General features: G+C 39.9%; 3 protein-coding genes across 5 annotated transcripts; 1 reads left to right on the forward strand and 2 right to left on the reverse strand.

Annotated features, from left to right (window-relative positions):
• Positions 1–202: 202 nt before the first annotated feature.
• Yl-1 (Vacuolar protein sorting-associated protein YL-1) lies at positions 203–3,516 on the reverse strand. Of its 3 annotated transcripts, XM_076797078.1 has the most exons (7): positions 3,440–3,516; positions 2,505–3,351; positions 1,978–2,189; positions 1,718–1,900; positions 1,181–1,400; positions 918–1,115; positions 203–848 (listed from the first exon to the last, which is right to left on the reverse strand). In XM_076797078.1, the coding sequence occupies exons 2-7, from the start codon at positions 2,636–2,638 to the stop codon at positions 617–619; spliced, it is 1,179 nt and encodes a 392-aa protein (XP_076653193.1). In that variant the 5' UTR covers positions 2,639–3,351; positions 3,440–3,516; the 3' UTR covers positions 203–616. The 3 variants fall into 3 exon arrangements, with proteins under 3 accessions (XP_076653193.1, XP_076653194.1, XP_076653192.1); XM_076797079.1 differs by having other exon boundaries at positions 1,984–2,189; positions 2,505–3,513; XM_076797077.1 differs by having other exon boundaries at positions 2,505–3,511.
• A 394-nt stretch (positions 3,517–3,910) lies between these two features.
• Pyd3 (beta-ureidopropionase pyd3) lies at positions 3,911–7,329 on the forward strand. The gene is made up of 5 exons (XM_076797082.1): positions 3,911–4,187; positions 5,220–5,470; positions 6,028–6,416; positions 6,594–6,911; positions 7,130–7,329. Exons 1-5 carry the CDS (start codon positions 4,069–4,071, stop codon positions 7,211–7,213), a joined length of 1,161 nt encoding a protein of 386 aa, XP_076653197.1. The 5' UTR covers positions 3,911–4,068; the 3' UTR covers positions 7,214–7,329.
• Positions 7,330–7,385: 56 nt separating this feature from the next.
• Br140 (bromodomain-containing protein 140) lies at positions 7,386–11,680 on the reverse strand. The gene is made up of 9 exons (XM_076797045.1): positions 11,437–11,680; positions 11,231–11,351; positions 10,843–11,125; positions 9,938–10,781; positions 9,449–9,748; positions 9,197–9,371; positions 8,707–9,125; positions 8,213–8,584; positions 7,386–7,740 (listed from the first exon to the last, which is right to left on the reverse strand). Exons 1-9 carry the CDS (start codon positions 11,517–11,519, stop codon positions 7,560–7,562), a joined length of 2,778 nt encoding a protein of 925 aa, XP_076653160.1. The 5' UTR covers positions 11,520–11,680; the 3' UTR covers positions 7,386–7,559.
• Between the last annotated feature and the right edge of the window lie 258 nt (positions 11,681–11,938).

Consider the following 11,938-nt stretch of genomic DNA (forward strand, 5'->3'; position numbering starts at 1 on the left):
TTTAGTAGGTATAGTTCAATGGTGTTTTCAAGTGGCACGTTTTTGTTTTAGTTGTTTAAAGAAACGGAATATAGATTATTTCTTACGGGAGACTTATTTATTATCGATAGCAGTTATTTTTTAGCATGATAAGCAATAAATTATTCAACAATAAATCAATTTCTCTTTCCTATCGGTTCGAGTTATTTGAACTATTTTATCGTACCCAATACATTGCATTTATTAGCGTTGGACGGTAACAATAATAAGATTCGATTTTATGTACAAATAACTGTTGTATTGTAACTTTTTACAAAAAAAAAAAAGAAGAAGAAACATGCTATAATAGAACGCGAATAAAATATACAATTATTTACAAAGTTGTCGCTTATGTAACTAACTTATTCTCGAGGGTTTTCATCATACTTCTACCAAGTTTCATTCAATTTTGTATAAAATGTTAAAAAAGAACTACCGAGTAGTCTTCTACATGTCAAGCAAAATAATCTACATTAGATTCTTTTTTATCAAATATATTGATAAGATCAATTAAATACGAAAAAATTGAAAAACGTTATGGTAGAAGTATCGATGAAAGGAATTTTTTTTTAATAGTATTGTTAACTTTTAAACGTCACTACGAATGCATAGGAGTAGATGCTGTTTCGAGACGTATCATACTCCTCTGAGCAGCTCCCTGATTTTTCTGCCGCCATTCGAGCCAACGTAACAACTCTGGACTTTGTGTTGTATCATTAATATCTGTCCGGGCCTCCAATTGTTGATAATACGCTTCACGTAATAATCGAAATGTTTGAACGTTTTTATACGGCAGTTGAGTCATAGGGTCCAGATACTTTGCAGGCAGCCTGCATAAATTTTTTCAATTATGTTTACTCGTCGAATTACATATCTCCATTCCAAAATTGATACTCTACCTTGTAATCGCACACAGTGCTCTCGACGGCGGTATCTGGGCGGTAGATTTCTTAAAGGCATTGCGAAATAACTTTTCGTTTTCAAAAGTAATGAACGTTCGTTCGTAAAACCTTTTCGATCCTTCGTAACGATGTTTCATGACAGACTCGCTTTTGCTAGTGTCTTTCTCATCGTCCTCTAATTTCACAACAACATTGCTGAAATTTATTTGATTTATATGAGAGTACTGTCTCGCATTTCATAAACAATATCCACATTTTACCTGTTTTCTATTCCTTCTGAACTTCTGGTCTCAGAATTCGCATTTACGTTCTTTTCGTCGTCCCCTACGACATTAATTTTATTGTCCTCTTTGTCGACGTTTACTTCGGAAAGCACCATAACCGGCATCGACAGCGACTGATACCTAATCATGGGTCCAGTGTGTGATTTCCTTACTGTTCTAGTATTTTTCTTTTCATTCTCTAATTTCTGATATTTTTCTGTAATGTACACACAGATCGTAAATAGGAACAAAATATCAGCATCTTTTCGGAGAAGAGAACAGTATTCTCTCTGTAACTGTGAAAACTTTGGGTCACAGACCCAAGGGGTCCCTTGGGTCTTCAGAGTCACAGTTATAGAAGAGGTACTTTGTAGATACACGTAGAAAAGCATAGCGATTGAAACAGAAAGAGGGATTGAAGTTCAAGGTGTCCGGCGTTATCGTTCCAGTGATAGGGATAACATTTTAACAGTTATGGTGGAGATCTTATTCACAATTACGGAGAAAATACGGTAATTGTTATTAAAAGTTTACCCAATGATTTCACATTGATTTGTTCAGTCTGTAGCGCTTCCTCCAACAATTCTTCCTGAGTTGGTTTCCACGTATCGTGTCTTATGACTCTGGTTTTTCTCTTCTGATCTTCGTTCCTTTCGCGCAAACGTCTCTGCGTTGCAGCAGACTTTGCAGCAGTGGAACGACGTATAGATTTTCTCTCTGTAAACATTTACAGTCCTTTTCTTCCTTACATTTATGAAATACAACGAAAGTTGATTTTCTTTTAAAATATTGACCTGTACTTTCTATAAAATGTTTATGTTGTTTCGGTTGTCTAACTTTCTTCTCTTTTGGCGGCAGCTGGGATTGAACCTTAGGCTCCTTGTAAGCTTTCGTTACTAGTCTACGTTTCTTTTTAGGACCTTCCTGCTCTGTGTCCGAAATTGGCTCGTCGTTTTCGTCTATACTGAAATCGGAGTCTACTTCGTCCTCCCCCTCGTCTTCTTCCCTGTAATTGCAAATCGTTAGATATTGTTACGCTTCGTTTCAACCATTTGTATTTATCGACATAGAAACAGAACGGTGCAATCTTGGCACTGTAGTACAAGATTTTTTTAATGAATCCTGGCAGTAAAATGATTACAGGAAATAATAATAACCGGACTGCGGATTTTATGCATTTATGACAAAAATGAGTGGGTGCAATTTAAATTATGATCATTATTCAAAAGAAATTTTGATTTGGTCTTGTTTGTCCCCGTTGATGTAAACAATTTTTATTTCGAATAAATGACCCAGTAATAGGAAACAGTGAAATACTAACATGTAATCATGATCCTGTTCGGTTTCGTCAAAACCGCCATAAGTGGTTTTGTAAAAATCATCCTCCTCCTCTTCGTTCAACAACTTTGCCATTTTATTCCCGGCATTTGAACGTCTTTCCCTGTTCGATGCCATTTTCGTAATCGAGTATTTTCTTTCCCACTGAAATTATTCTGGTTGCGTTTATTTTTTCTTCTCTCGTTACACTGATAAACAGGTTAACTTTGATTAAGTTCCGCACGATAGTACACAAACTTATGCACACGTATACGAGCCAAGTATCACCTATGATAATAAATAACGAGCTATTGTAATATCGCGTGAAAGACTTATATAATTTTATTTAAAACGTTTTAAAAAATTTGTTTATCAGGTACTTTTAGTGGTTACCACATCGCTTGTTTGTATACTATCGAGTGCTGATTGCAATCGATAATCGACAATGTCGTCGACCACGTGTATACGGTTATCTCGATATTAATCGATTAATATTTTGAAAAATTTTCGCGGCTTTCAATCTCGATAGGATCGAACGATTCGATACGAAATTCAAATTTCTATCTTTCGGCTGGATACTCGGGAACGTAATGAAAAGTAATAATAATTTATCAAGTGCGTTTAATGAATTGGAATTGTACAAATCGCAATGAAATTATTCCAATACAATGTTTACAATAACAAGAAAGCGTAGGGAACATTCAATAACATATTTTGACTTGAGATTAGTATCGTCTTCTGATAATAGTGCTTGTTTCTATTGCCTTAGAGATAGCAGAAACAAATAATTACACACAGGGGCAATACGATTACACGATATCGACTGTATTGTATTATTTCTCATACAGTTCCTATAATAATAAAACGAAATACTACTATAAAACTGTATCGCATTCAAATTAACTAAATTTTTCAAAAATTTTAAATTTCATTTTATACCTTTCATGCCCAGAAGTCTCTCTTTCTTTCCACCGGAAAATAATTTATAATAAAGTAAAAGGGCATCTATTTTCAAATATGTTTATTCCGACAATGTATACATGGCTATAGCCATTGGGTTATCTGCGTACAAATAATACAAATTAAATGGTATCATTGGGTCAAAGTTGTCGTGTCCAGATCTCGAAATATGCGAAGCAGACAATAATCAACAATTTAACGAGCCGCATAAACAACATCGGCTGCTAGGTCAGGGCAACCAGATAGCACAGAAACGTTTTATTTCAGACGTAAAAACGACGTCTCAAAAAAGGTGTCTCAGATATGTCTTTTTAGGTCGCAAGACTTTCCGATCTAAAATGGACGTAAAAAAGACGTCGCGTACTATCTGGAAAGGTACGATACGGTAATTTCGGGACGATATAAAGAAGTCGATTAAACGCGAGCTAATCAGCTTGTCGAAAGAGCATTTTTTTAACGATGATTAACGACCGTATCCCCGACGCGTGTTTACGCGTGCCACCGGTATATATATTCGGTAAAATCCGTGTCTCCACATCGAGTCTTCTACGGAACGCAATTTCGTTCACAAGTACATAACCTCGCCGTCGTTAACTACGCAAGTCAACATGCAGAAGAGCATGCAGAAGAACATGTTCAACCAAACCCTCGAGGACATTCTGGAGAAGAACCTTCCGGAGAAGGAGCTGTCCGAAGTGAAACGTCTCTTATACGGCCGTGAATTACAGTAAGATTCACCATTTTCTTCTATTCGCCTATTAGAAAGTCGCATTATCATTCCTAAATCAACTAGTTTTGTTACCGGTTGAACTGTTCGCAACAAGTGGGAACATTTGATATACGATGTATACAGGGTGTCCCAAAAATGTTGCGCTTCCTTGAAATGGATGGTTCCTGAGGTCATTTGAAGTCACTTTTTCCTTTACGAAATTGTTCTCCGTTGCTTTGTTAAAGAGTTATCAATGGAAAACAAGGACCAATCAGAGCGCGGCTATAGCTGAGCGTAGCGTTGGCATTGGCTGAGCCGGACTCCGTCCGCAGAAGCCGCGCTCTGGTTGGTCCGTGTTTTTCGTTAATAACTCCTTAAGAGAAACGCGAAGAACATTTTCGTAAAGGAAAAAGTTACTTCAAATGATCCCAGTAATCACTCTTTTCAAGGACGTACAACATTTTTGGGACGCCCTGTATATGTAGATATGTACATTGTTTCCGCGCCTTTGTGCGAACAGCCAGTGGTCGTTGCATCCGATGCTAACGCCCACGAAAATAATTTCACCCGCAATATTTTTAGATCATGTGTAAACCGACCAAAAAAAAAAAGCGAATGTATATTTTCCACAGAAAAACTGTCCCTATAAATACGTTTCCTTCCGTGGACACTGACACCGTGTTGAATGAACCGCTACGCGCACAGTGATTCTCATATGAGAACGCTATAACGCTGGCTTGAAAATTAAAATTCGATTTCTAACTACAATTAGGCGTTCCTGATAGACTTTCACTAGCCGAATACCAAACTGTACTTTTCTTTTTATACTCACGGGGGATTCTTTACTGAATCCAATGATTCAAAGTTAGAAATTCGAAGAAAAAAAAAAGTGAAATAGTTTGGCGTTTCCTAACTACTAACTATGTACGTTTTATATTGAAATGACGAGTAATGCTACGAGTAGTTTCTCTTTCTAATGTACCGGGTGGTCCCGAAAAATGTACTTAATATTCCCAGTAATTATGAAAACGATGATTTTTATTATATTAGATGCTTGGAGCTTCCACAATGGACCGGAAAGACGGAATTGGATGTGAAAGGATACATGATGACCAGTGGTGTGTCAGAACAATTACGCCCTCCTCGCATTGTCCGTGTTGGATTAATCCAAAACTCGATTGTCACGCCAACCACTGAGCCCCTGCAGAAACAAAGGCACATGCTTCACCAGAAAATCCAAAAATATGTCGACTACGCCGCTGTCTGCGGAGTTAACGTACTCTGCCTCCAGGAAGCCTGGGGTACGCGAATAAACAAAATCTCGAATTTTCCTAACCGAAAGAAAAAAAAAAAAGTTTCGTGACCCTTCTTTGTAGTAAATATCCGGTACATTTAAAAAGCACAGGCACTATCACGGACATTGCAGAAAAATCATGCCACTTTTATCGGTTTACACGCTCGTAGATTAGTCTTGAACTAATAAGAGGCGATCTGATAAGGCTGGCCTGTTTGTTGACATGCTCTGATAGCGATACTAATTTCGTCCAACAAAACGATGCATAGAAAATGTTTGTCTGTTGATGCAGTTTTTCAATGCATACGAATACTTGAATAGGAAATTCGAATTGATGCTTTCGCAATCAATTAGAGAGTCAAAAACTTATTTTCTAGTAAACTTCGCGATCAAAAAATTGTTTAAAACTACCGTATATACTTGCCTCATGTGGCAGTAAGTATACGGTTCTCTTAAACAATTTTTTTTACGTGGAACCCGAAATTGTCAGGTCAAAAAATTTGGGATTGAATGTCTTGTCTTTGTGTTCGGTGTTGTACTGAAGATGGAATGTTTTGATTGCAGCTATGCCATTCGCTTTCTGCACAAGAGAGAAATACCCCTGGTGCGAGTTCGCCGAGGAAGTTGGAACCGGCCCAACAACGGTGTTGATGTCGGAGCTTGCCCAACGCCACGGCATGGTCATTATTTGTCCGATTTTGGAGAGAGACGTCGAGAATGGCGAAACCATGTGGAACACGTCAGTGGTGATCGGCACAGACGGAAAAGTCATTGGAAAGCAGAGGAAAAACCACATTCCACGCGTAGGCGACTTCAACGAGTCCACTTATTATATGGAGGGCAACACCGGTCACCAGGTCTTCGACACTTGCTTTGGTCGTATCGCCATCAACATCTGCTACGGACGTCATCATCCCCAGAACTGGATGATGTACGGTCTGAACGGTGCCGAGGTACGATCATTGCTCTACAAAATTGAAAGATGTTTTAACAATACTACACAGCAGAGTTGACCATTTTAGAGTTTGGAACTTTTATTCGTTCCTATTATTCATGACGGAATTTTGTTTTTGTTGAGCAGTTAGAACAATTAGTTTGCTCATTGATCATTTTCGCTTGAATTTCTGTAGATTGTGTTCAACCCATCGGCAACCACCAGCCATACATCCGAGCCCCTGTGGCCCATTGAAGCCAGATGCGCCGCCATCGCCAACAGCTACTATACTTGCGCTATCAACCGCGTGGGAACCGAAATATTCCCCAACGAGTTCACATCTGGAGACGGTGCGCCAGCACACCATGACTTCGGTCACTTCTACGGATCCAGCTACATCACTGCTCCCGATGGCACCAGGACTCCTGGTCTGAGCCGCTGCAAGGACGGTCTGCTTGTCTGCGAAATGGATTTGAATCTCTGTCGTCAGATGAAGGATATGTGGTGTCTCAGAGTTAGTATTCTGATTTTGGTTCTGGTTAGGGATGGGATCGAGTTCAATATGTACTTACGAATTCAAGTCAATTTCAATAACCAAGTTTCATTTCACAAACAGAAAAAAGTTTCGTTGAGTACGCTTGCTATGTAATCATTTTCTGCAAGCTGCTTTCGAAAACGTATTTGTAAGTTTTCTTCGAGACTGTTTCCTCATGCGTGTTCCTCCTGTTCCAGATGACTCAGAGATTGGACATGTACGCGAAAGAACTTTCCGAGTACGTGGAGAAGAACATGAACTTGAACGAGAGAACCGAATAAGCACATCCACGTCATGGGAAAGTTTGTCAAAAGCTGTTCGAACAAGCTTTGCCATAAATTCTTTATACAGCAAAAAAATATGTAAAAGATATACACATATATTTTTCATAATGCAATTTATCAGTGTTGTTAATAATCCCCCCCCCCCCCCCCCCACGCCAATGTAGGAATTGATTATCGTATAAACAATGATTTATTCAGTCATTTAAAAACGTTATAAATAGAATTTTGGAAAAGTGCGACTTAATGATAAGTCTATAAGTTACATCGTTTCGGTAAAACTCTTTTTACATACTTACAAATGTTGTGCTAGCTTATGCATAAGGAAATATTAAGTCATCGGAAATTAACTAGTCGAACCGGCGTTCAATGTTGTATTGTGTGTCTGCTTGCGGTAGTGAAGCGCTTCTTGGTAAGCCTTCTTCACGGCTTTCCTGTCAGCAGGTTTCCGAGACTCGATCAACTTCGCCTCGTCCAATTCTTGAGATACTCCAAGCTTCTCTAGCTTTTCGCCTGGCAGCCATTGCCTGCAACGGTACGCGGTTTCGTGAATTCCAACAAAACATAAAAACAGTTTCACATGTTCACGATTCATTGAATCGCTTGTTATACAACTGATTATGATCGTAATTATATCGTGCTTGGTGCTATTTTAATAAGGAAAATGGGAGGAATACGTTGGTGTAAGTTTCATTGACGAAAAATAAGGAATTTTGATTTTTGAATTTAAAAGGCTGAGCTCGCACGAATCATTTAATGTTTGCCAAATGCCTCGAACCTCAATCTCCTTATTTACGTACGGAATACTACAGAGAATGTACGCAGACTCGAAGTGTTTACAGTTACAGTTTCATATGACCTCAGGAACCACCCATTTCACGGAGTTAATTGAATTTTGGGACACCCCGTATAAAACCCTTGAAAAGGTCTGTCAGTTCTATCGGTCTTGTCACGGGCTCCACTCTCCGAGAAGAGTGTAATTGCGGGAGAATGAATTACCATGTCCGTTTGGTGTCGAAGAAGAGAACGAGAAATACTGGTTCCTTGTAATTGACTGCGAGCGCCAATACGTCATCAGGCGGGGCAGGTATCGGTACACCTTTGTGCACGGTACCTCTGGGCGTGTTGGGGTCTATTATCAGAGCCGGATACCATGGATAGCCGCGGCATTTGGCCCATACAAGCTGCAGAGCCTCTAGTCCGTTGCTAGTCGTACTTTGCTTGGTCTCGACCTCTTTCTTCGCCTCGCTCGCCTCTTGTCTTTGTTCTTCCTCGTCCTGATCCGGAGTGGTAGATCTACTTGTCGAGCAACTACTGCAGCTCGACGATTGACTTTCACCTTCTCCCGCGTCACTGTCCATTGTTCCACTCCTGTAATTATGCATCTCTCAATGGTACGGTAGATAATAAATGATAACTAAATGCCAGAGCAAGCAGTTAATTTTAGCTGCATTGAACAAGCGATCCTTATGGGCAAACAATGTCGTATCTACCTGTACACTTTGAAGCTGTCGCTTTGTTTCTTCCTGTCGTCCTCCATAGCGAACATCTGATTGCTTCTACTCGCGCGAGCTCTGGCTTTGCGAGTGAATAACACAGCTGTTCTTCTATTCACACCTCCACCACCTATCTCTTTCTCTCCGAGCCGCAATTCTGCCTCTCCGCGATTCCTATTAGCACGATCCCTCTTTCTAGATTTAGATCCTGTTTGCTCGGATTCGCTGGCTGGATCCAATTCAGGATAATCCTTGCGAGCTTGATCTATCAGTGCGCCGCCTTGCTCTTTCATTTTGATACCAGCTCGGTAAAACATGGTATCTTTGCGATTGTATGCTAGACAATTGTTCACCATCAAGATGAAGTCTGCTTCGAAAGAGCCAATCGTATCATACTCCTGTCTTTCTATTTTGACCTATAGCGTTACAAAAATAAATATTATACGTATCGAAGCAACGAGTACTTTTCGCCGATGTAAACAAGTACCTGCATGGTAGAAAGATCCATGGGATGCGATACGATTTCCAAATAATCTGGAACTTCCTTCGTGTTCACTGGCTGCCCGAAAACGTCGTTCACGTCTTTCGCTTTGATTGCCTCCAACAAAGTGCGCAGAATACTTTCTAGTGGACGTAGTTCGAACCAGAGACATTTCTCCTTCCTGCAAAATTAAATTTCCCTTGGTCCCTTATTCAAATATCTAAGAAATTCAGTTGTATTTCGCTAAAATAATCTTACACTTTAAACAGCTCTTTCTTCAATTTCTCACGCTTGCGGACCAATTCACAGAGCAGTCGGGCACGTTCCAAATCTTGACGTAAACATTGCCAATATTTAAGCTGACGATACAATTCTCCACGCAATTCGCTATCCGGTGGTGGCGAAGAATGGTCCCCGAGTGGTGGAGGTCTAGATTGCGGATGCGAACTCTGAAGTCTCCTAAGTAGAGGGACGCCATTTCTGTACTGACGTTTGAGAGTCCAGTACGCTATAAGACGTTGTATCAGTTGACTCTTCTTGGGCAACCCCTCAGCTAAACTGTTGAATGTTACAAATATTTATAACATACACACAGATTGATTTAAAAGTATTGATAATTAGACTACAGATTTCATGCATTTAAGAACTATTTTCTGCTTGTTCAAGTGATCGAAGTAAGAAATTGAATAGGACAATTTTTACTTTGCATGAAGGTCCGCAGTCTAATTATAACCATTGAATGATTACTTAGCAATCTCCTTAATGCGTTCCGGTGGTATGGTTGGAATAGAAATGACAGGTGCAGAGGAGCTCTTTTTGTTTGCAATAGCTCTTCTTCTAGCATCCGCAGGATTGGTGGAAGGTTGGTAATCGGGTGGCGTGTGTGATTCGCAGTAAGCTGTCTTTTGCACTAACATCGGTTCACCGTTTGCAGGTTGTACCGTCCTCATACGCATACAGAGACCAGCTTGTTGTGCACAAGTTACATGGAACGCAGCGTAGCAGTTGCTCTTGTGACATTGAATACAAGCGCCCGATCCTCTACGTTTACACACGCAACATGTTAGTCTCCATCTCGCGGCGGGTATACTTTCGATGCTGTCTATAGGCTCCAGGAACACGGTGTTAGCAAATCTTACTTCTGGTATCCACAGAGCGCACACTACGTGTGCCCATGTAGCTGGACGATCGGTTTGTTTGAATGCACCGCCTCTGTTTGGGCATAGAACGCAATCGACAGCCCTCGAAGGACTCTGCAAGCATCTTCTACACAACCATTGCCCTTCAGGAATGTATGGTACGCCGTAGCAATCTTGATGTACGGCTAAATTGCACATATCGCAGAACAAAATTGCATTACTGTTCTGACATTCTCCGTCCATGCAAATACAACAAACAGCATCCTCGTCGGCTGCTACTCCTCCGCCTCCATTAGTCTGCTGTTGAAAATACGATTCTTTTTCAAGTCTGTCCATTAGCAGTTCAAATGTATCAGGCTCCAACGGCGGAGTTAGTCCCGACGCTAATCGTCTCTCGTTGACTATGGACAGCCATGCAGTGTCTTCCTCATCCAAATCGTATTCAACTTCACCTGAAAGAGTTTCAATCGGCCTTAGGATTATTGGTTTAATTATAACAAATAGTAAACTTACCATCAAGCTCTTCTCCACTACGTTCCATGAACCTAATGTAGGAATTGGGAAGCGGTTCTGCTTCTCCTAATTGTTGTTCGTATCCCTCCAATTCCTTCACCATCGCAACTGGTAAACTACTAAGTACGTTCTTCTCGTCCTTCTCTTTCTCAGGTAAAGCGGTATGACTTTTCGGTGTTGTACTTTTATCATCGAATCCATTCTCTTCCAAGGAAATGATTGGTACAGAATCCGAGATACCAATTTTGAATGTCTTGTTTGTATCTTCTCCGATTGGATTTACCTTGATAAATGTAAACCAAAATGGTACATTTCATTAACACGGTACTACATAGAGCATCAGAATCAGAATTTGTAAGTAACAAAGATTATATCAAGAACATCATACCAAAACAAATTTCGATGTTTCCTGCGTGTTTAACGGTTCGATATTCGAAGGACTATCGCTATTAATACCACCCACTCTGTTTCTACCCTTCTTTTTATTCGACTGTGAAGTGTTCATCTTCCTGGTATTCGTTAATTCGTTTATTGTTTATCGTAAACAAGCAACGTGGTTATATCACTCTCACTTTATTTTCGAATCTCCCTTACATATGTTTCGCATTGTCAAAATGTATCGCTGAACTCGCATTCACGTCGGACATTAGTGTCGAACAGCTAATAAACCTAGTCATTTTTTTTCAATTCGCTTCTAGTTGAGAAAGTTTGCGTCCGTCTGCGATGAACGCGGAGAGGAAAGGCTTGTAAACGTTTGAACAAATTAGTTAACCAATTTGAGCGGCAAACGTAACGCGCATTGACATGTTAGTACAACGCACCTTGCGCACCTGCCGCGAGAACCGCTCTCTGATTGGTCGATTTCAAGGACCGAAATTCTGAATTTATTATTTAACACGCATTGATTTTGTATATATGTTCGTAAAAGGCTAAATAGATTATACGCTTACAGTGTATTTATTTCAAAGAACTATCACAATAATACATTTCGAAAAAATTGAGAATCCGCCTTTAGGCAACATAACCATTAAACTAGGAAGAAAAGCGTCGAATTTCTATCTTGAAATAGGTATTTTTACAGTGGGAATAAAAACAT

Source organism: Halictus rubicundus, chromosome 11 (assembly GCF_050948215.1).
Source record: "Halictus rubicundus isolate RS-2024b chromosome 11, iyHalRubi1_principal, whole genome shotgun sequence".
Taxonomy (NCBI): domain Eukaryota; kingdom Metazoa; phylum Arthropoda; class Insecta; order Hymenoptera; family Halictidae; genus Halictus; species Halictus rubicundus.

Bases quoted from the DNA above. Each gene is read 5' to 3' on its own strand.
- Pyd3 (XM_076797082.1), top strand. From the start codon at position 4,069: ATGCAGAAGAGCATGCAGAAGAACATGTTCAACCAAACCCTCGAGGAC. The intron at 5,471-6,027 runs GTACGCGAATAA...TTTTGATTGCAG, and splicing joins CTGCCTCCAGGAAGCCTGGG to CTATGCCATTCGCTTTCTGC. The intron at 6,912-7,129 runs GTTAGTATTCTG...CTCCTGTTCCAG, and splicing joins AGGATATGTGGTGTCTCAGA to ATGACTCAGAGATTGGACAT.
- Yl-1 (XM_076797078.1), bottom strand. From the start codon at position 2,638: ATGGCATCGAACAGGGAAAGACGTTCAAATGCCGGGAATAAAATGGCA. The intron at 1,116-1,180 runs GTAAAATGTGGA...AATAAATTTCAG, and splicing joins TCAGAAGGAATAGAAAACAG to CAATGTTGTTGTGAAATTAG. The intron at 849-917 runs GTAGAGTATCAA...AAATTTATGCAG, and splicing joins GCACTGTGTGCGATTACAAG to GCTGCCTGCAAAGTATCTGG.
- Br140 (XM_076797045.1), bottom strand. From the start codon at position 11,519: ATGACTAGGTTTATTAGCTGTTCGACACTAATGTCCGACGTGAATGCG. The intron at 9,126-9,196 runs GTACTTGTTTAC...GTAACGCTATAG, and splicing joins TGGATCTTTCTACCATGCAG to GTCAAAATAGAAAGACAGGA. The intron at 8,585-8,706 runs GTAGATACGACA...GCATAATTACAG, and splicing joins GACAGCTTCAAAGTGTACAG to GAGTGGAACAATGGACAGTG.